The 20,868-nt window shown below is 40.7% G+C and overlaps 1 protein-coding gene across 1 annotated transcript; it reads right to left on the minus strand.

Annotated features, from left to right (window-relative positions):
* Window positions 1–267: 267 nt before the first annotated feature.
* Window positions 268–19,956, minus strand: LOC132816197 (DOMON domain-containing protein FRRS1L). The gene is made up of 5 exons (XM_060825693.1): window positions 19,701–19,956; window positions 12,977–13,061; window positions 8,776–8,914; window positions 1,317–1,563; window positions 268–440 (listed from the first exon to the last, which is right to left on the minus strand). Exons 1-5 carry the CDS (start codon window positions 19,954–19,956, stop codon window positions 268–270), a joined length of 900 nt encoding a protein of 299 aa, XP_060681676.1.
* Between the last annotated feature and the right edge of the window lie 912 nt (window positions 19,957–20,868).

Raw genomic sequence — 20,868 nt, forward strand, 5'->3', positions numbered from 1 at the left:
ACCAGGGAAACAAATTGTACAGTTCTGTTAATCTACAATTGTTCTACAGACATGCTTTACAGGGCTCAGATTCTTGTTATCCAAGGGTATTTATTATTCGACAATTTGCTAATCATTTCCCAGCAAATATTGCCAAATTATTCATAATCAGTTGGTGCACCATGAGAAAATTTATTTCAATCACAACTTGTGTATTCATTTCACTCCTCCTGAAATTCTCCACAGTTAAACATGTTTTTAAGCCAATGTTTTTGTGCACTGACTTAGTTATGGAGTCCCCATTAGTATGTAGAATGTCAGAGCAACAATTAAAAGCAGGCAGAAAGGAGAGGAGAAGGTTTGGTAAGCTGCAGATGGCATAAATAAATCTTCATACTTGTAGATGCTGACAACATCTTCAGATACTGGTGGAGAATCAATGTCATGTCGGGTGATTGAACCTTTCAAGTCAACACAAGCAAAAAATGTAGCAAAAACAGCAAAAAGATTAGTTAGGTAAAATTGCATGCCTTTATTTCAAATATTTTCATATATCAGTAAATTACTTCTTTTGAAACATTTCTGTTGTGATTTTTCATCAAACCTAGCAACAAATCACAGTTGAAATTATACAACCCATCCTCTTCTTTCAGATAGAAGTTTGGCTCATCAAGATACCATTTTGCACTACCAATGCTAAGATTCACTGGTGTTTCCATCGACATTTCTTTCTTTCCAAGCGTTAGGGCAGGAAAATGGAATTGAGAAAACTCAGCGTTGATCTTATTGGTGGCAGAGTAAGTCTGAGGTACAGTATGACTTAAACTTCCTGCTGTTACTTATTTTATGTTCTTAAACAGTACTGTACTTGCAGTAGCTGAATTAGTGACTGTTTTGATAATCTGACTGAGTGCTAAAACTACTTTTGTCAGCATTTAACATGAGAACGAACAGGAGCATTATTGAAAGATGCAAAGGGAATAGAAGTTGCATAACTGCAGCTTGATGTGGTAAGAACACTACAGCAAAAATATAATGGTCATTGCTCATAACATACAAAATGTTAACAATAAAACCTACTGTAAAAATTCCCTTGTATTAAGGCATGTTTTAAATTGACAATAAAAGCAAAATTATAAATGTTCACATTGGTTACTTTCATAGATGAGTTGATTTTTAAAAGATGCAATTTATAAATCTCATTAAATATTTAAATATCTGTCACACTATTAATCAGTTAGCTGAGTCTAGTTTAAAAAAATATATTGTTGATAACTCTCATGCAATTACGACCTATCACAACAATTCTACAACACTTTAAAAAAGGACAGACTTACCTTGTATGGCAGGACCCCATGCAAATAAGTAGTACCAGCTCAAATGAAGATCAATAATGGTTTCATCTCTAGGGACATAGACTGGTCGTTTAAATCGGCAGGTCACTCGGTTGTTCTCAAAAATGCCTTCTTCGTCCCTAGCTGGATTTCTTTTTATCTCTTTGGCCCACTGTCCAACATTGTAAAAGTGCTGGATTCGAACTCTGCCATTGTCATCATGCACACAGGCCATGACATCATCACCTCCCTGCAAGCAAAAATAAGTGCGTCATTTAATTCTGAGGTGAGCATTGGAATTCAAGCATAGTTACTCCGCTCCGGAGGTGAGAAATTCATAGAGTTTGATAATGTTCACAAGAGTAAAGCAAAATATCATAAGATAAAAACAATTTAATGTAGTATTTAACAAGTTTTTCTGTTAAATACTTACCTCATGAATCAGTTGCCTCCATTGCATTAGTGGAAGTGATGAGAGCAGGGACTGGAGGTTGCTGGAAAGGTAAATTTTCCTATTAAATACTTACCTCACGAATAGGCAGAATGAAGGCCAACAGGAATGGACGGGGACACTGGTCTGCTGGGTACTTGAAGTGATATATTTGGGCTGCGGCTGAATCTGAGACACCACATGTGTAGTGACTCCCACCCGTCCTCTTTCTCTAACTTTAAAAAAACCTTGCGTGGAGGGTTAGTATGGTAATTCTAAAAAAATTATTCAATCTCCCTTGGCAATTTAGAGCAGAGGGAATGGAGGTGAGGGCCGTTGCATGCTCTTCATGCAGGATGTAAGAGGTAAGGTTATCACCACTGTCCCTGCTGACTTGACCAGTGAGAAGTGCACCCAACTCCAGCTCCTCAGAGAATGTTAGGGAGCCGGAGCTGGATGAACTTCGGGTCATTCGGGAGGCTGACGGGGTGATACAGAGCAGTTATAGCAAGGCAGTCACACCTAAGTTACAGGATAAAGGTAGCTGGGTGACCGTCAGGAGAGGGAAATGGAACAGGCAGACAGTGCAAGGATCCCCTGTGGCCATTCCCCTCAATAATAAGTATACCATTTTGGATGCTATTAGGGGGTACAACCTACCATGGGAAAGTCACAGTGGGCAGGTCTCTGGCACTGAGCTGGCTCTTTGACTCATAGGGAAGGGGAGAAAGAATAGGAGAGCAATAGGAGATTTAATGGTGAGAGGAACACAGGGGAGATTCTGTGATCGCAAACCAGACTCCTGGATGGTATGTTGCCTCCCAGGTGCCAGGGTCAGGGATGTCTCAGATCGAGTCTACAAAGTTCTCAAGCGGGAGAGACAGCTGCCAGAAGTCATGGTACATATCAGTATCAATCACTAGGAAAAGTGGATGTAGGGATTTAGGTTGGAAACTAAAAAGCAAGGCAAGCAGAGTAGTAATCTTGGGATGGCCATCGGTGCCATGGGCTAGTGAGGCTAGGAATAGAGAGAGAATGCAAATGAACACATTGCTGCAGGAGGTAGAACCTGTACAAGAGGGACAGGTTGCAACTGAACTGGAGGAGAACCAATATCCCGGACAGCAGGTTTGCTACAGCTCTTCACGAGGGTTTAAACTAGTTTGGCAGGGAGTGGGAACTGAAGCTACTAATCTGAGGATGGAGTAACTAGTGAACAGCCAGTTACAGCGAGCAGAGAGTCTGTGGAGAGGGATAGATAGTTGATAGGGTAAAGTTGCAGTCAGTGTGATGGGCTGAAGTGTATCTATTTTAATGCAAGTAGTATCAGGAGTAAGGATGATGAACTTAGGATCAGTACTTGGCCACAATATCATAGTTCCATTACAGAGACTTGGATATCACAGGGGCAGGAATGGCTGTTGGATGTTCCAAGGTGTAGATGTTTCAAAAGGAATGGGGGATGGGGACAAAAGATGTGGGGAAGTGGCATTGCTAATCAGGGATAGTATCACAGCTGCAGAAGGGAGGTCATTGAGGAGGGTTTATCTGCAGAGTCAGTATGGGTGGAAGTCAGAAACAGGAAAAGAGCAGACACTTTACTGGGAGTTTTCTACAGACCCCCCAGTATCAAGTGTCAAGGAGGAGCAGACTGGAGGGCAGATCTTGGAAAAGGTGCAGAAATAACAGGGTTGTTGTCATGGGTGACTTTAACTTCCCTAATATTGATTGGAACCTCTTTAGCTTAAATAGTTTGGATGGAGCAGTTTTTGTCAGGTGTGTATAGGAAAGATTCCTGACTCAATATATGAATAGGCCAACTAGAGGGAAGGCTATATTGGATTTGGTGCTTAGCAACGAACCAGTCCAGGTGTCAAATCTCTTGGGAGAGCATTTCGGCGATAGTGATCACAACTCCTGACCTTTACTATAGTCATGGAGAGGGATAAGAGCAGATGGTATGGGAAAGTACTTAATTGGGGCAGGAGGGAATTACAGTCCCATTGGGCAGGAACTGGGGTCCTAAATTAGGAACAGATGCTCTCAGGAAAATGCACAACAGAAATGTGGTGGTTGTTTAGGGAGCACTTGCTGATGGCACTGGATAGGTTTGTCCCATTGAGGCAAGGAAGGGATGGTAAGGTGAAGGTACCTTTGGGAACAAGGGATGTAGAACATCTAGTAAAGAGGAAGAAGGAAGCTAACTTAAGTTTAAGGACGCATGGATCAGATAGGGCACAAGATAGGCAGGAAGGAACTAAAGAATGGACTTAGAGCTGGAAAGGGGCATGAAAACGCTTTAATGGGTAGGATTAAGGAAAGCTCTAAGGCATTCTATACTTGTGTGAGGAACAGGAGGATGGCTAGAGTGAGGTTAGGCCTATCAGGGAAAGTGGAGGGATCTTCTGCCTGGAGTTAGAGGAGGTAGGGAGGTCCTTAATGTATACTTTGCTTTAGTATTCACTACTGAGAGGGACCATTTTGGGGTCAGCGTGAAATAGGCTGATATGCTCAAACATGTTGATGTTAAGAAGGACCATGTGCTGAAAATTTTGAAAAACATAAGGAAAGATAAGCCCCTATCTTTGCGTCCTTACAGTCCACTCGAGTAGTGCCAGATGATTGGAGGGTGGAAAATGTTGTTCCCATGTTCAAGAAAGGGAATAGGGATAATCCTAGGAATTACAGATCAGTTGGTCTTACGTCTGTGATGGGCAAATTATTGAGAGGATTCTGAGAGACAAGATTGATGATTAGTTGGAAAATCATAGTTTGCTTAGAGATAGTCAGCATGGCTTTGTGAGGGGCAGGTGATGCCTCACAATTCCTATTGAAATCTTTGAGGATGTGACAAAACACATTGATGAAGATAGAGCAGTGGATGTGGTGAACATGGATTTTAGTAAGGCGCTTGATAAGGTTCTCCATGAAAGGCCCTTCAGAAAGGAAGGAGGCATGGCATACAGGGAAATTTGGCTGTTTAAATACATAATTGGCTGGTCCATGGAAGACAGAAGATGGTAGTAGATGGAAAATATTCAGCCTGGAGCTCAGTGACCAGTGGTGTTCCACAGGATCTGTTCTGGGACCTATGCTCTTCGTGATTTTTATAAATGTGTTGGATAAGGAAGTGGAAGGGTGGGTGAGTAAGTTTGCCAATAATTTGAAGGTTGGTGGAATGGTAGCTAGTGTGGAGGGCTGTTTGTAGGTTGCAATGGGACATTGATAGGATGCAGAACTGGGGTAATAAATGGTAGATGGAGTTTGACCTGGAAAAGTGTGAAGTGATTCATTTTGTAAGGTTGAATTTGAATGCAGGATACAGGATTAAAGGCAGGATTCTTAACAGTTTGGAGGAACAGAGGGATCTTGGGGACTATGTCCACAGATCCCTCAAAACTGATACCCACGTTGATAGGGTTATAAAGAAGGCGTATGGTGTGTTGGCTTTCATTTGCAGTGAGAGTGAATTTAAGAGCCATAAGGTTATGCTGCAGCTCTACAGAACCCTAGTTAGATCATACTTGTAATATTGTATTCAATTCTGGACGCCTTATTATAGAAAGGACGTGGAAACTTTTGAGAGGGTCCAGAGAAGATTTACCAGGATGCTAACTGGACTGGAGGATAAGCCTTAAGAAAGGTCGAGATTGCTAAGGTTTTTCGCATTGGAGCAAAGAACGGTGAGAGGCGACTTCATCGAGATGTACAAGATGATGAGAGGCATAGAATGAATAGTCGGATACATTTTCCCAGGGCAGAAATGGCCATCTTGAGGGGACATAATCTTAAGGTGATTGGAGGAAGGTTTAGGGGAGATATCCGAGGTAGGATCTTTGCACAGAGTGGTGGGTGTGTGGAATGCACTGCAGGGGTGGTAGTGAAGTCAGTTACAGTAGGGACATTTAAGCAACTCTTGGATAGGCACTTGGATGATAGTAAAATGAAGGGAATGTAGGTTAGTTTGATCTTAGAGTCAGATAATAGGTTGGCACAACATCAAGGGCCAAAGGGCTGTACTGTGCTGTCCTGTTCTAAGTTCCAGTAACAAATGCTCCCTGAAATAAATCAGAACAGTACTTGACTATTGATAATACAATCAAGGGGGAGAAAAGTAGGGATGCATACACTATTAATTAGCAGTGAATATAACCAAGCAATATTGATTTAAGAATCATTAATGTCTGAGTCGAAATAGCTGCAATATTATAGATGGAAATAGGCCACATCTGGTAAAGCGTAATTTTGAATATTTTTATTATAATTTAATCATTATTATTATATTGTCTTTAGGTACAAAATATATAATAACTCTTTAAACAACCTGTTGCAGGCACTGAGGTGTCAGCTCCAAACACAACTCTAAGGAATTTTACCTTCTCTAACCAGTTCAAGAAACATAGTCAGCCACATCATCAGCCTAGGGGTGTTCTAAGTGAGGATTATGCTTTGAGAAGAATAGACATCATGATGTTTGGGACCTTGGGTAGGGTTGGGGTGTTGGGGGGGGGTGGGGGTGGAAGGAGCATAACTGAGAATGAGTGAAGGATTGAATGAGAGAGAGGATGGGGCATTATGTGAGTGCTGAAGGGAGGGAGGGGGAGAGTGTGTGTGGAGGGAGTGCACGCCCTCCCAAGTGGGACAGGGAAGTGTGTCTGTGCATGCATGCAAATGGAAGATGGATAGACAGAGTGAGGCAGACACTGAAGACAAAGGTAGCCTTCTTCCCATTCCCACGTTTGTCTGAATTTTGCCAAGGTTAGCTGGGAATATGCACCACCAGAGGAGAATGCAACAAGTGTTAGTTAAACTCATTTAGCTCATCCCTTGCCTCTAAACCCTCCTCTCCCATTTCTGGGTGCTCAGAAGTCGGGGATCTAGTCTATCTTTAGCACTGCTTCTTAAGCAAAAAGGCAAAAAAAGGCTTGTAATAGTTAGCTCTGCATCTTGGCACTTTTCAATGGTCATCTTTATTCATTATTTATTTACTTAATTTATTGATTTATTGCTTTAAATGTTTTCAAATTGAAATTCATGGTTACTGTCGTGCTAAATATTAGCTTTCTGGAAATTTGCTCATGAGCCCCTACAGTAAAAGAAAAATTGATACGTGACCCCGCCCCACATGACAAGGTTGAAAAACTCTGCTCTCAATCAATTAATCCTCTAGGTTTCAAACTTGCTGATCGAATAACATTCTTGTTATCTAAAAATACCTAAGTGTAAAGAGTTTTTGGAGAAGTGGCCTTACTTGCTATTCAAGCACAGCAGCATGTTATTGAAACCCCAGGAGGGAAACAGCTCAAAAGACTCTTCAGAACTCATGATTTGGAGATGCCGGTGTTGGACTGGGGTGGACAAAGTTAAAAATCACACAACACCAGGTTATAGTCCAACAGGTTTAATTGGAAGCACTAGCTTTCAGAGCACTGCCACCTGATGAAGGAGCAACGCTCCGAAAGCTGGTGCTTCCAATTAAACCTGTCGGACTATAACCTGGTGTTGTGTGATTTTTATCTTCAGAACTCAGCTGATTACTGGAGTATTCTTATCAATCTATTTTTAAATCACATTTATCTTATTTCCTTCTTCCTCACAAAATAAACAGCAAACCCCAGTGCAGTATTCACTCTGATCACATTAGAATTTTCTGATCATACAATGTAAATCTCACAACACTAGGTTGTAGCCCAACAGGTTTATTTTGAAGCACTAGCTTTTGGAGTGCTGCTCCTTCATCAGATGGTTATCAAGTTGACAACCACCAAATGGAGCAGCGCTCTGAAAGCTAGTGCTTCCAAATTAACCTAGTAGACTGCAGCCTGGCGTTGCGTGATGGTTAACTTTGTCCACCCCAGTCCAACACTGGCACCTCCAAGTCAATGTAAATCTCACTCACCTGATTGAATAAGACACCACATAATGAGTGAATTATTTCCTGTATGACTACATTCAACTGAAGTAACAGAACAAAAGGTAAGTACATGTTATTCTTTAACACAAGAAACTCAGAAGTGATGATAATCCAAGCTGGTCTTCCTCACACCAAGGTGCCCTTGTGAGTTTCTCTGTCTCTTATCCTGGCTCCTTCCTTGGTAAACCGAAGGATCAGCATAATTAAAGATAAAGGAAAACTTAAGTTCCAGAATAGATTATTGGGATGGCAGTGAACCTCTCCACATGGTTACTGGCTACATCATTACAGCTTCTGCTTGGACATTCTTTCCTATCTATTGCTTGGAACAATCAGGCTGAATACTGGCATAAGTTGTTGTCTTGAACAAAAATTGTTGAATTATGAGTTTGTCTCCAGAAGTTATCACTACACTGGGCCTTGGATCTGTGTATTCAGTGATCAGCAGGAATGGCTGATCTAATGCCACTTGGGATCTGGAGGCTCAGGTACATGATGGTGCTTAATCTGTTCCTGCCAGTCTGGCACCAGAGACCATCGCTGTGTGCCAGGTGACGGCAGGATAAGATATACAAACACCAAGCTCCCACTGTCAAATCTCCCACCAGCACTCAGTCTGCTTTCACACATTATGCCCAAATGGCTATTGTACAAATCAGAAGACTGTTGAATCTGTCAAATATTTCTTCAACAAAAGTTAATGCTCTTTATGAATTCAGATAACAGGGAAAGTTGTGAAGAGATGTGGAAGGATAAGGTGCACTGTCATCAGATCACACAAGTTAAACTGAGGACATCAATATATATGATCTAAAATTAGATCTTATTTTGATTTAGCAGAATTTGAGGGATGTTCACTCAGTGGGTTTTATTGTTTGGAGAGATATAATTAAATATACATTAAGTAATGTTAACCCATATTCATCAACTCTAAGTTTTGGCATTATTTAATGAAATGTATCTACTTTTTGGCAAAGTTTGAAACATAAACTTCATTACTGCTAAATGAGAAACAGCAGAATCACATGTATATACTTGATTAGTTTCAGCATGCAAATTTTAATTAATTCAGTGCAGTAAAGAAACAACTGGATTTCTGTGTGGGGTACGTGGCTTACCATTAGTTTGTCTGATGAAAATCCAACTGCAACCCAACCATCAGTGTCAGCGCTTAGCTCAAATTCCACATCAGCACCTATCCTGCGGTAACTGAGGAAATAATCACATGTGTCTGCATCACAGCCAGGTTTCCCATACCTACAATAGGGAAGTACAGACAGCCAGTTTAAAAATTTTGCATGTCACTGCTACGATACATAGCTCTGTTCTAGTGAACACATTTTGTAATCTGCAACTTTCACTGAAAAAACAGCTTTAGAAATAAGTAATTGTAAATTGGAGCAGTTGCTATATCTTCTAAGGATGCCTCAAATTGCTGTAAAACAGCATAACTGCAAGATTATTGTTAGCATCCTGGTTTGCATATAGGTTGTGCACCTTATTACTAGCACCTTATTGTGTAAGGTTGATTAAACATGTATTAATCGTCACAGTTTCAGAATAGAAGTTGTTTTCACTTGGATGGCAAAGATTATAGGAAATCTTTAACAGTAGCATTCTCAAAAGCAACTACAGAATCCACAGGAAAAAGATGACAATCTCCAATATCTAATAAGCTAATTAGTCAAATCAAGAAGTACAAAATTAAATATTGTTACACCTCAAAAGGTAACAATTTTGTAAACATTACCCAGACCCCAAAATACCTCATTGGTTAGATAACAGATTACTAGCAAATATAATGCAACAACAAACCTAGACCTGGAGTTTTCTCCACTATTTTAACTGCAAATGTATTCCTAAACTAATTAGGTCACTTAAAAGATCACAGAACTTTGAAAGTAATAGAGATGTGTGTATTTGTATTACACTTGGGTCTTATTAATTGTTAAAATCATCTGTTGGACTATACACCCAAATTGATCTCCGTCCACAAAACTGTCCATTCTCTCACCCTCACTGTGATTTCCAAAGTGTGCATGCCTGCCAGTTCTTTCACACTGAAGATTTTTAGGTGTAACAGATTTTATTACAATTTTGAGCATGTGAAAAAAATTATCTTCATTGACACCTGTTTTATCTTTTCAATTTACTGAATGCACTGTAAACATAATCACATTAAGCAATGAAATGCTTCTACAAGTGATGGCTCCTAAAAATTAGTGTGGTTGAATGATGGTTATGTTAGTTCAAATGTAAATGTTCACATTTAGAAGAGTGAATCTTAAACATTCCTATTTAGAAAAGAAACATATAAAAGCAAAACACTGTGGTGTCTGGAAATCTGAAACAAAGAGAAATCTGGAGAAATGTGCAGGTTTCGCAGCACCTGTGGAGGGAAAAATCATTTTCAGAACTGAAGAACAAATATATATTGTTTGGCTCAGTTCTTTCCTTGGGCCATGCCATTTATATTAACTTGCCCATTTTAACTTCAAACATTATCTAGTCACATTGAGAGGACATGGTGGCAAAAGGCTGTGGAGGTCAGGGGTCTGTCTATTCAAGGAAGAGGTAGATAAATGTTTAGATTTCAAAGACATCAAGGGGTATGGGGAGAAAGAGGGGATTTGGCATTGAGATAGAGGAGCAGCCATGATAATATTGAATGGTGGAGCAGATTTAAAGAGCCAAATGGATATTCCTGTTCCTAGCATCTACGAACTGGCCAGTGAGATAGTCAACACATTGGTTGCAATTTTCCAAAGCTTATTTGAATCAATAACAGTCCCATTAGATTGGAAGACAGTGAATGTAACTACTTTTTTCAATAAAGGAGGGACACAGAAAGCAAGAAACTACAGGGCAGTTAGCTCTACATTTATCATAGGGAAAATGTTAATAGATATTATTAAATAAGTTATGGCAGGATACCTAAATAAGGTAAAGGCAATCAGACATAGTCAACATGGTTTTGTGAAAAGGAAACCAATCTATTGGAGTACTTTGAGGAGGTAACGTGTCATGGATAAAGAGAAACCAGTGAATGGACTATACTCAGATTTCCTGGAGGAATTTGACAATGTGCCATGCCAAACGTTATTGCAGAAAATAAAAGTTTGTGATGTAGTAGGTTGCATATTGGCACGGATAAAAGACTGGCTGGGAAACAGAAAGCAGAGAGGAGGCGTAAATTGGTCTTTTTCCAGTTGAAAAAAATGTAACAAATTGGGTACCACACAAATTTTTGCTTCCAATATACAGAAATGACGTAGATGAAGAGAAAGGTTGTCAAATTTGCTCACGGCTCAGTGATAGGTAAGAGATGAAGTTGCAAAGGATCTAGACAGGTTATGTGAGTGGGCAAAGATGTGGCAAATGAATAATAATGCAGGATAATGTGAAGTTGTCCATTTTGGCAGGAGGAATAAAAACAAATCTAAATGGTGAGAGATTGCAGAACTGAGATGAATCGCAAAATATTAGTGTGCAAGTACAGCAAGTAATCTGAAAAGCTAATAGAATGTTATCATTTATCACAACAGGCACAGAGCACAAAAGTAATTAGATTCTGCTTTAGTTACATAAGGCACTGGTAAAACTGAATCTGGAGTACCATGTACAGTATTAGTTACCTTATTTAAGCTCCTCCACATTGTAAAGAATTTGTTTCTTTGCCCTGAACATCTCAAAGGTTACATGCTTTATACCATTTGCAAAGTTTTAACACATCTGACCCCTAACTATCTAGTTCAACTCTTGAAGATTTTAACTGCTGTCAGTTTGGGTTGAAATTATATTGAAAACACAGAAATGGGTCATTCAGTTCAACTGGTCCATGTCAGTGTTTATTCTCCTCATGAGCAGCAGTCTTGATCCCCTTTGTCTCCATGTTCCATAACAAATTTCTTTCACTGCCAATGTACTTTCTTTTTAAAATAATGACTTGATATGTGATTTAATCATTAACCATGCATTTTGCCCTCTCCACTTGGCATAAGACATTTTCTAACAAATCTGTTCTCATCTTGATCTTTATAATCTAATAATTATCCAACTGTACACATTTTGGGTTTTCATTCAAATTCCTTTCAAAGCCACAAGTGAATGTGTATCCACTACACCTTCAAGTAATGCAGTTCAAATTCTAACTACACATTGTTTTAAACAGGTTTTATTTGGGTTGCCTTGGTTCTTTTGCCAATATACTTTAAACCTGAATCCTGTGCTTCTCTTCCATTACCAAAGGAACATCTCTTAATCATCTTTGCTGTCAGGAGAATAACCCAGCTTCTCCAATCTATCCTCATAATTGATGTTCCTCATCTCTGGAACTATTCTCAGAACTCTTCTTAGTACCATATCCACCTAAAATATGATGACAAATATTAGAAAGTGTACTGAGCTGAGAGCAGTGGGGAAAGGGAAGCACAAACACTTGGAGTGGAGGAAATGATAAATGAGAGAAGTTTCAAGTTAATATTAATTTGATTTTTTAAAGACAGCAGTTGAGTTTTGAAGTCAAACAACACTCCAACCTAGAAAATGTAACTACCAATTTCTTACACCTGTGAGAGAGAAAACAGCAGACAGATGGTATCTTTTCTCAAATTTAGTTAGTTTTGTGGGAAACAATAAGTTGAATTTTGTAGACAAATGTAAAATAGGTAGCAAGCATGAAATTAGGTTGTTGAGGATGTGAGAGTTTCTGGTAGATTGAGAATCAATGGGGGAGTAAACAAAAGGTTTAAAGATCACGTGAGTGACAACAGAGAAAAGCAGAGGGAATTATAGAAGGACTGAGCAGATATTTAAAAAGGTGTCAAAATAGAAATTTATGGAGTGACAGAAATGATAGGTAGGAAGAGAGAAAAATAGATGCAACATGAATTCTGAGGCTTGTAGTAAATATCAGGGACAGGAATATCACACATCCAGTTGGATGAAGCAATATGGTGGGAGATATCAATAGCCATATTTTCTGTCCAACTCTTTCTTAGTAACCCATAACCATCAAAACGAAAAGTGAAGCAGCACAGAAACTGAAGATGAGAGAGAGAGAGAGAGAGAGAGAGAGAGAGAGAGGGGAGAAAGGAGAGTTAACTACAATGTACTGTTTATAGAAAAGGTGTTTTTTTACATATATGCTTGATGATTGAATTCTAATCACCATTAATCCAATTGGAAATTTGTAATTGTCATGGTGTGGGTTTGCCAACAAAACATTAGTTTGGAAATGTTGATATGTAAGCTCAGTTATTATGATCATAGCTTCACTAGATTGTAATTAGAAAATATGATTACATTGCTGCTACCCACCTAAAACAGCCTTTAGTTTTTCCACAGTCATCCACCCGAATTTTTGCAAAAGGATCCACTGGAGGAGGGGATGGGAAAGCGTAACCTGCAATACAAAAATATAAACCATAATCACAAACAAAGAAAACATATACCTTAACATAATAACATTAAAGTTAGGATCAGGAGGAGCCCATTTCCCCTCTCAAGCCTGTTCTGTCATTCAGTAAGATCATGGCCAGATCATAAAATCATGATTTGATCGTGGCCTTAGCTACATTTTCTTGCTGATCCTATGATACTTAAATAACGTGTCGGAAAAAAAAGTTTAACTCAGCCTTAAATATATTCAAAGACTCAATCTTCACTGCTGTTTGGGCTGGAGTACTAATGATTAAACATCAGTGAGGAAATGCCTTTACACATGTGACTTAAACAGATCGACTTTTTTGAGGTAGGCATTCATCACTGGCTAGGTCAGCATTTATTGACCATCTCTAATTGCTCTTGAGAAAGTAGTGGAGAATTGCCTCCATGAATTGCTGCAGTCCCAGGTATAGCGTCACCATTCTGCCACTTGAGAGTTCTAGGAGTTTGACCCAACAATAGTGAAAGAATGTTCCACATAGTGCAATCGGGATGGTGTGGGAGCTTTGAGAAGTACTTGCAGGTCATGTTGTTCCCAGGCCTATGTTGCCATTGTCCTTTTAAGGTGTTAGAGGTTGCAGGTTTGGAAGGTTGTCAAAGGGCCTGGTGAATTGTTGCAGTGCATCTTGTGGATGATGCACACAGTTACCACTATATATTGGGGACAAAGGGAGTGAAGTTTGAAGATAGTGGATGGAGTACCAATCAAGTGGGCTTTTTTTTCCCGGGATGGAGTCAACTTCTTGATCCTGAAGAGTCACTGAACTCAAAATGTTAATTCTGTTTCTCTCTCCACAGGTGCTCTCAGACTTGCTGAGTTTCTCCAGCAATTTCTGTTTTTGTTTGTTTCAGATTTCTAGCGTCCACAGTTGTTATTTTATTTAAGCTTCTTTAATTTTTGTTGAAAGTGCACTCATCCAGACAAGTGGAGAATATTTCATCACACTTCTGACTTCTGTCCTATAAATAATGGACAGGCTTTGGGGAGATGAGTTGTGTGATGCAGTTTTCCAGTCTTGGACCTGCTCTTGTAAACACAATATTTACAGGGCTAGTCCAGTTCAGTTTCTTGTCAATGATACCTGCAAGGATAGTGGTAGTTAAGGATTCAGCAATGGTAATGTCATTGAACTTAAAACAGAGATGATTGGATTCTTACTTGTGGGAGAAATGATCATTTTCTGACACTTTCATGGCATGAATGTGACTTCTCAATCATCAGACCAAATCTGGGTGTTGTCCAGGTCTTGCTGCAAATGGACTTCGATTGCTTCAGTATCTGAAGAGTCACAAAAAGTGAACATGGAGCAATCATCAGCGAAAATCCCTACTTGTGACTTTAAGATGCAGGGAAAGTTATTGATAAAAATAGCTGAAGATGTTGGATGTAGGACATGACACAAGCAACTTCTGTAGCAATATCTTGGGACAGATGACTGATCTCCAGTGACCACAACCATCTTCATTAGCAGAACCCTAGAATTTAGGCCATCAGGTCCAGGGGATTTATCAGTCTTTACTCCCACTGGTTATCCTAGTACTTTTTCTCCAGTGTTGGTGATAATTTTAAGTATCTCCCTCTAATTTGTCCCTTGACTATCTATCATTCTTTGGATGTTTTCTATTTCTTTTACTGTGAAGATGTCCCAGTCATTTCCTTATTTCTCAATAGTATGATGTAAGGTGTGCAAGATTTATATCATATTTTAGAATTCGGATTTCAAAGTAAAGGCAGATAAACGTGGTTCATTTTTTGAAGATAACTTTTGAAAAACAGGTTGGAAATTCATTTGAAACAGTAACCTACTTGAATCAATGCCTTGAAAGTGTGTGACAGCAGACAAGTACCTGGGTGAACCCCTGTAGTGTTAATGAATGGAATTTTTATATTGCTGAGTTTATAACAGACCAAGAAGCCATTAGTTCAATGTTGAATTTCAGAACAGAAAGGTCAAGGTCTCAGCCCAGAACAACTAGGAGTTCAGTTTAGTTCTCTGAGAAAGAGAATCAAGTTTTAATTCAGGGGAGCCAGTCACCCTAGCTGAAGTGCAGTTAGTTCAGGAAGCTTGCAAATCAGGAGAGCTTATTTATAAACAGGCCAACAGAATACTGCAAAATTCATGTTAGCAGACTTGAAAAGGAATGTGAAACTGTCTCCAAAGTCCAGGGAAAAAACCTTTTGGAAATCTACACTCCTTTTGTCAACTATATTCCCTTGATCAACCTAATCAGGCATGTTTAATCCTGTATTAGCTTCACAAACACATGTTTTCATTAAGAAATCCATTGAGAATTTTTATTTATTTAATGCCTCTCTAGTGATTCTATAATTGATCTTGAATTATTGGATTCAGAAAGAAAGCTCATTCTCACCCCTGGATGACTTCGCCAGCAGCCACCTAACTTATCCTTCCCTCTCCTCTTAAGCTGGCACACCAAATTGACTACACTACAAACATCTGGCCTTGTCTGTATTTCAAGAGAAACTTTCAAGAAAATTAGTCAGAATTTATGCTACATCCTCACCGTCTTCCATCATAAACCTAGATCCGTGTCATGTGGCCCAGGTGATGACCTTGAGTCAAACCATTATTTTGGAAACAATTCTACTTGTACAATTATCCCCAAGAACTGTTCAACATCATTGACTGGTGCATTGATATCTCATTCCAATTGACAATATTTATTTAACATCACCTCTATATATTTATTTTTCATAAACAGATTCATTTCCTTATCTTTGAGCAATCCTAGCAAATAATCCTAATTATTTTACTTCTAGTGTATTAATAAAATCTCCTATTGTCTGAGATATTATGTTTTAGTTTGTGTTACATGTTGCCTCAGCCCATTTCTGGCTTCCCTTTGTGCCTGCCTACAAAGATTTCTGTACCCTCACAACTTTTTCAGTATTGTTAGTCCTGGTTTCATCATGTTCATAGTTTGCTGGTTGATTTTCTCCATTTATACATGGAGCTTTATATTTTACTGCAACCTTTTGTGTAATAAGAGAATATATGTATGGTTAGGGCATCTCAAATTTGAGAAGTTTTCATGACTGATCCAATATTTCATTTGCTATCTTTTCAGCTAAGTTGATTTGGACTTCATACAATCATTATTTAAATCACCTTGATTTTCCTTCAAGATAAATGTAAACTAGAAGAATGTAACAACATTTTCTACCATAAAGAATATTGAAAAATCTGTAAGGAATTAATATTCATTCTTAATCAAATTCTTGAGTAAGTGACAAAGTTGATTGATGAGGGAAGGGCTGTCGGTGTCATATACATGGACTTCAGTAAGGCGTTCAATATGGTTCCCCACAGAGGCTGCTGGAGAAAGTGAAGTCGCATTGGGTCCAGGGTATACTAGCTAGATTGAAAGAGAACTGGCTGGGCAACAGGAGACAGAGTAGTAGTAGAAGGGAGTTTCTCAAAATTTGGGGTGGCACGGTAGCTCAGTGGTTAGCACTGCTGCCTCACAGCGCCAGAGACCCGGGTTCAATTCCTGCCTGAGGAGACCCTTTGTGTGGAGTTTGCACATTCTCCCCGTGTCTGCGTGGGTTTCCTCCGGGTGCTCCGGTTTCCTCCCACAATCCAAAAAATGTGCAGGATTTAGGTGAATTGGCCATGCTAAATTGCCTGTAGTATTAGGTGAAGGGATAAATGTAGGGGAATGGCTTTGGGTGGGTTGCACTTTGACAGGTTGGTGTTGGGCCAAAGGGCCTATATCCACACTGTAAGTAATCTAATCTATAAAGTGGGTGGCACGGTAGCTCAGTGGTTAGCACTGCTGCCTCACAGCGCCAGGGACCCAGGTTTGATTCCAGCCTCGAGTGACTGTCTATGTGGAGGTTGCACATTCTCCCTGTGTCTGCATGGGTTTCCTCCCACAATCCAAAGACGTGCAAATCAGGTGAATTGCCCATAGTGATAGGTGTGTTAGGGTAAATGTAGGATAGGAGAATGATTACTCTTCGGAGCGTTGGTGTGGACTAGTTGGACCAAAGAGCCTGTTTCCATACTCTAGGGAATCTAATCTAACATGAAGAGCTGTGACCAGTGGTTTTCCACAAGGATCTGTGCTGGGACTATTGTTGTTTGTGATATATATCAATGATCTAGAGGAAGGTATAGGTGGTCTGATTAGCAAGTTTGCGGATGACACTAAGATTGGAGTAGCAGTTAGTGAAGGGGATAGTCAGAGAATGTAGTATAATATGGATAGATTGGAGAGTTGGGCGGAGAAATGGCAAATGGAGTTCAATCCAGGCAAATAAGAGGTGATGCATTTTGGAGAGCGAACAACGTGGTAAATAGAAAAGCCCTGGGGAAAATTGATGTATAGAGAGATCTGTGTGTTCATTGTTCCCCGAAGGTGGCAACGCAGGTCGATAAAGTGGTCAAGAAGGCATACGGCATGCTTTCCTTCACCAGAAGAATATTGAATACAAGAGTTGGCAGGTCATGTTACAGTTGTATAGGACTTAGGTTTGGCCACATTCAGAATACTGTTTACAGTTCCAGTTGCCACATTACCAAAAGGATGTGGATGTTTTGGAGAGGGTGCAGAGGTGGTTCTCCGGGATGTTGCCTGGTATGGAGGATACTAGCTATGAAGAGAAGTTGAGTAGATTAGGATCATTACAAGACAGAGGTTGAGGGGGAACCTGATTGGGGTCTACAAAATCATGAGAGATATAAACAGAGTGGATAGCAAGAAGCTTTTCCCCAGAGTGGGGGGCTCAATTACTAGGGGTCACAAGTTCAAGGTGAGAGGGGAAAGGTTTAGGGGAGATATGTGTGGAAAGTTCTTTACGCAAAGTCTGGTGGGTACCTGGAATGTGTTGCCAGCAAAGGTGGTAGAAGTGGGCATGATAGCATCATTTGAGATGTATCTAGTCAAATACATGAATGGGCAGGGAGCAGAGGGTTACAGATCCTTTGAAGATTTAGATAGTGGATTGGAATTGTGCAGGCTTGGAGGACTAAATGGCCTGTTCCTGTGCTGTAATTTTCTTTGCTCTTGCCATAGATATTTATATTACTGAAAGCTGAATATAAGTTGATGGCTTGAGCAATAGGGAGAGGCTGAATAGGTTGGTGCTGTTTTAACCTGGAGCGTCAGAGGCTGAGGGGTGACTTTATAGAGGTTTAGGAAACCATGAGGAGCATGGATAGGGTAAACAGAAAGTCTTTCTCTGGGTGAGGGAGTCCAAAACTAGAAGGCATGGGTTTAAGGCGAGGGGGAAAGATTTAAAAGGGACCCAAGGGGCAATCTTTTCACATAGATGGTACTGAGTGTATGGATGAGCTGCCAGAGGAAGTTGTGGAGGCTGGTACAATTATGACATTTAAAAGACATTTAGATGGGTATATGAATAGGAAGGGTTTAGAGCAATATGGGCTAAGTGCTGGCAAATGGGACCAGGTTGGATTTGGATATCTGGTCAACATGGACAAGTTGGACTGAAGGGTTTGTTTCTGTGCTGTACATCACTGTGACTCTATTATTAGCTATTATGACAAGTAGACATGGTGGGTGATAGTGAGCGAATACATATTTATGTTAGCACAAGTTTTCCCAGGCATTTTGCCTGGGCAGTGAAGCAGGATAACTTTGTTATATTCTACCATAGTTTGAATCATTATCTAATAGAATCAATCTTAGCATTCCATCTGCACAAATCTTTGATTCATTGTTCCGAGTTCCTTTAACAAAAACTGAATAAAGTGTTAGAAGTGTGCTATCATTCCATGGAATCTGAAATCATGGATACTGGGCAGTAAATAAAATATTGGGACTATAGAAGGTACTTAGACTGCTACTTAGACATCAGAATACATAACATTAATGGTGACAGTTCCTTCAATTAGTAAGGCCAACAGCTGAAAGGAGGATGACAAAAGGACTTCTCACTTCATAGATCTTACCCCTCTAGTACTACTAACACAATATGAATCCATATTTCAAAATTTCGCAACACTTAGTACAGAAAAGCAGAACATTACAAAGGTCATTCTGAGGAAATAAATGAACAGTCAAAGGAGAGGTTGTTCAATGTGAGAAGTGGTGCAGTCAGATGGAGGAGGATGGCAGTAGGCTAGGACTGGAGGAAGGAGAGAACTCCAGGCGTCCTGCTAGGGACAGGGGGTGGCCGACCTGGGATCGACTTGTGGTCACGGCTTTTGCGTCACGTTTGAACCTGCTCACGAAGTGTGGGCGTTAATTCGGGCAGTGGGCGTATCGCCTTCAATAAAGCGGCCTCCTCGCCCTGGCCCGGTGCAACATCACGGCGCCGGATCCGGACCCTGGGACCATTTAAATTGTCAGATGGAGGAAAATGACGCACGAGTATGAGATGTACATGAGTTTCCAAGGTTTAAAGGATCCCTACCTCAAACACACCTGCTGTATATCAAATCTTTCAGTAAAACCCCAATGAGCAAAGCCTGGAAGAGAAACAGCCGGGCGTGCAAGAATAATTTCCCAGTCCTTCAGAATGTTATTAAAGTCAGTTCCTTCCTTCCCCCCCCCCCCCCCCCCAAGCTGTTGCCCCTCCCCGCCGCGGCAGTGAAACCATTCCACCAACCTTCATCCCCCCAGTACCGGGTCTCGAAGAATTCCGCGGCGAAGGTGCTGTAGGATTCCTGGTGCTGCTCTGTGCCGGGTTCCTCCAGCTGCAGCCCGCTTTTCTCCAGGTCCTCCAAGCCCACCCTCCCGCTCTCCGGCTCCAGCTCCGGCTCCGGGGCTCCTGGACTCCCCGCCAAACTCTCCTCAGCTGCTGGGTTTGCACAAGCCGGGCTGACGAGGACAGAGGCGACCAGCAGCAGCAGGATCCCCGCCATGGCAGCGGCAGCTGGGGGTACGCCTGAGGACGGGCACTGCCGCTGACTAGTTTATTTTTAATTTGTCCCCATGGTCTCTCTGCACATCCCCAGATCCATCTGGTACATACTGAAGCATCCTGAGCAGTACCATTAACCTCACGACCGATCAGTGCGCATGATCCACCTCCCACCGACTGTATTATAGTGTTTCCGTTAACCCTGGGCACTCTCGGTTGCAATGCACAGATTATTACAACTGGAAGGCAAGGCTTAGAAACGCAGCGGGTTTAATTCTGTCATCCTTTGCACCATTGCAATCTGAAACACCTTCGCATCACCGCAAATATCACTTCTTTGGATAGGAATCTTTTCTTTGAACTGCAAAAACACCCCCCACCCACCTTTTCAAATTTCACCCGGATACATCTTTAGACAATTTCATGGCAACTGTCGGTGTGACACTAGTGGCCACCATTTCACTGCTATTGTCACCTCCCCTAACCTCCGTTCCTCTGAACGTGGAGCACTCTTGTCCCAGGTCCAACCCCAACCGGGACACCAGAACTGAAACAAAGGTGGCATCAATCTTCATTGGTGGCCAACTTCTACCTTGCAGAGAACTGAACATCAACTCTTACATTTCCTTTCACCTGCATCAGAATCATTTCCCCATTAAGCCACCATTGCAAGAATAAAATTGACTTCATCTCCTCAAGATTCTCCCTCCACAGCCACCAACCCGAGATGAATAACGTTGGAGAGAAGATTATAGCTCCACAATCAAAGGTAAAGGTAAAGTTAACATTGTCCTACCACACATAGAGCTGCTGTCTCATTATAGCAAGAGAGACCACTGGTGATGGTTTAACCTGACAGCTACCTTGCCTCAGACAAGGGGAGAGATTGAGAAGGAGAGTCATTGTAACTTTA

The sequence above is a fragment of the Hemiscyllium ocellatum genome, chromosome 5, assembly GCF_020745735.1.
Source record: "Hemiscyllium ocellatum isolate sHemOce1 chromosome 5, sHemOce1.pat.X.cur, whole genome shotgun sequence".
NCBI classification, from domain to species: domain Eukaryota; kingdom Metazoa; phylum Chordata; class Chondrichthyes; order Orectolobiformes; family Hemiscylliidae; genus Hemiscyllium; species Hemiscyllium ocellatum.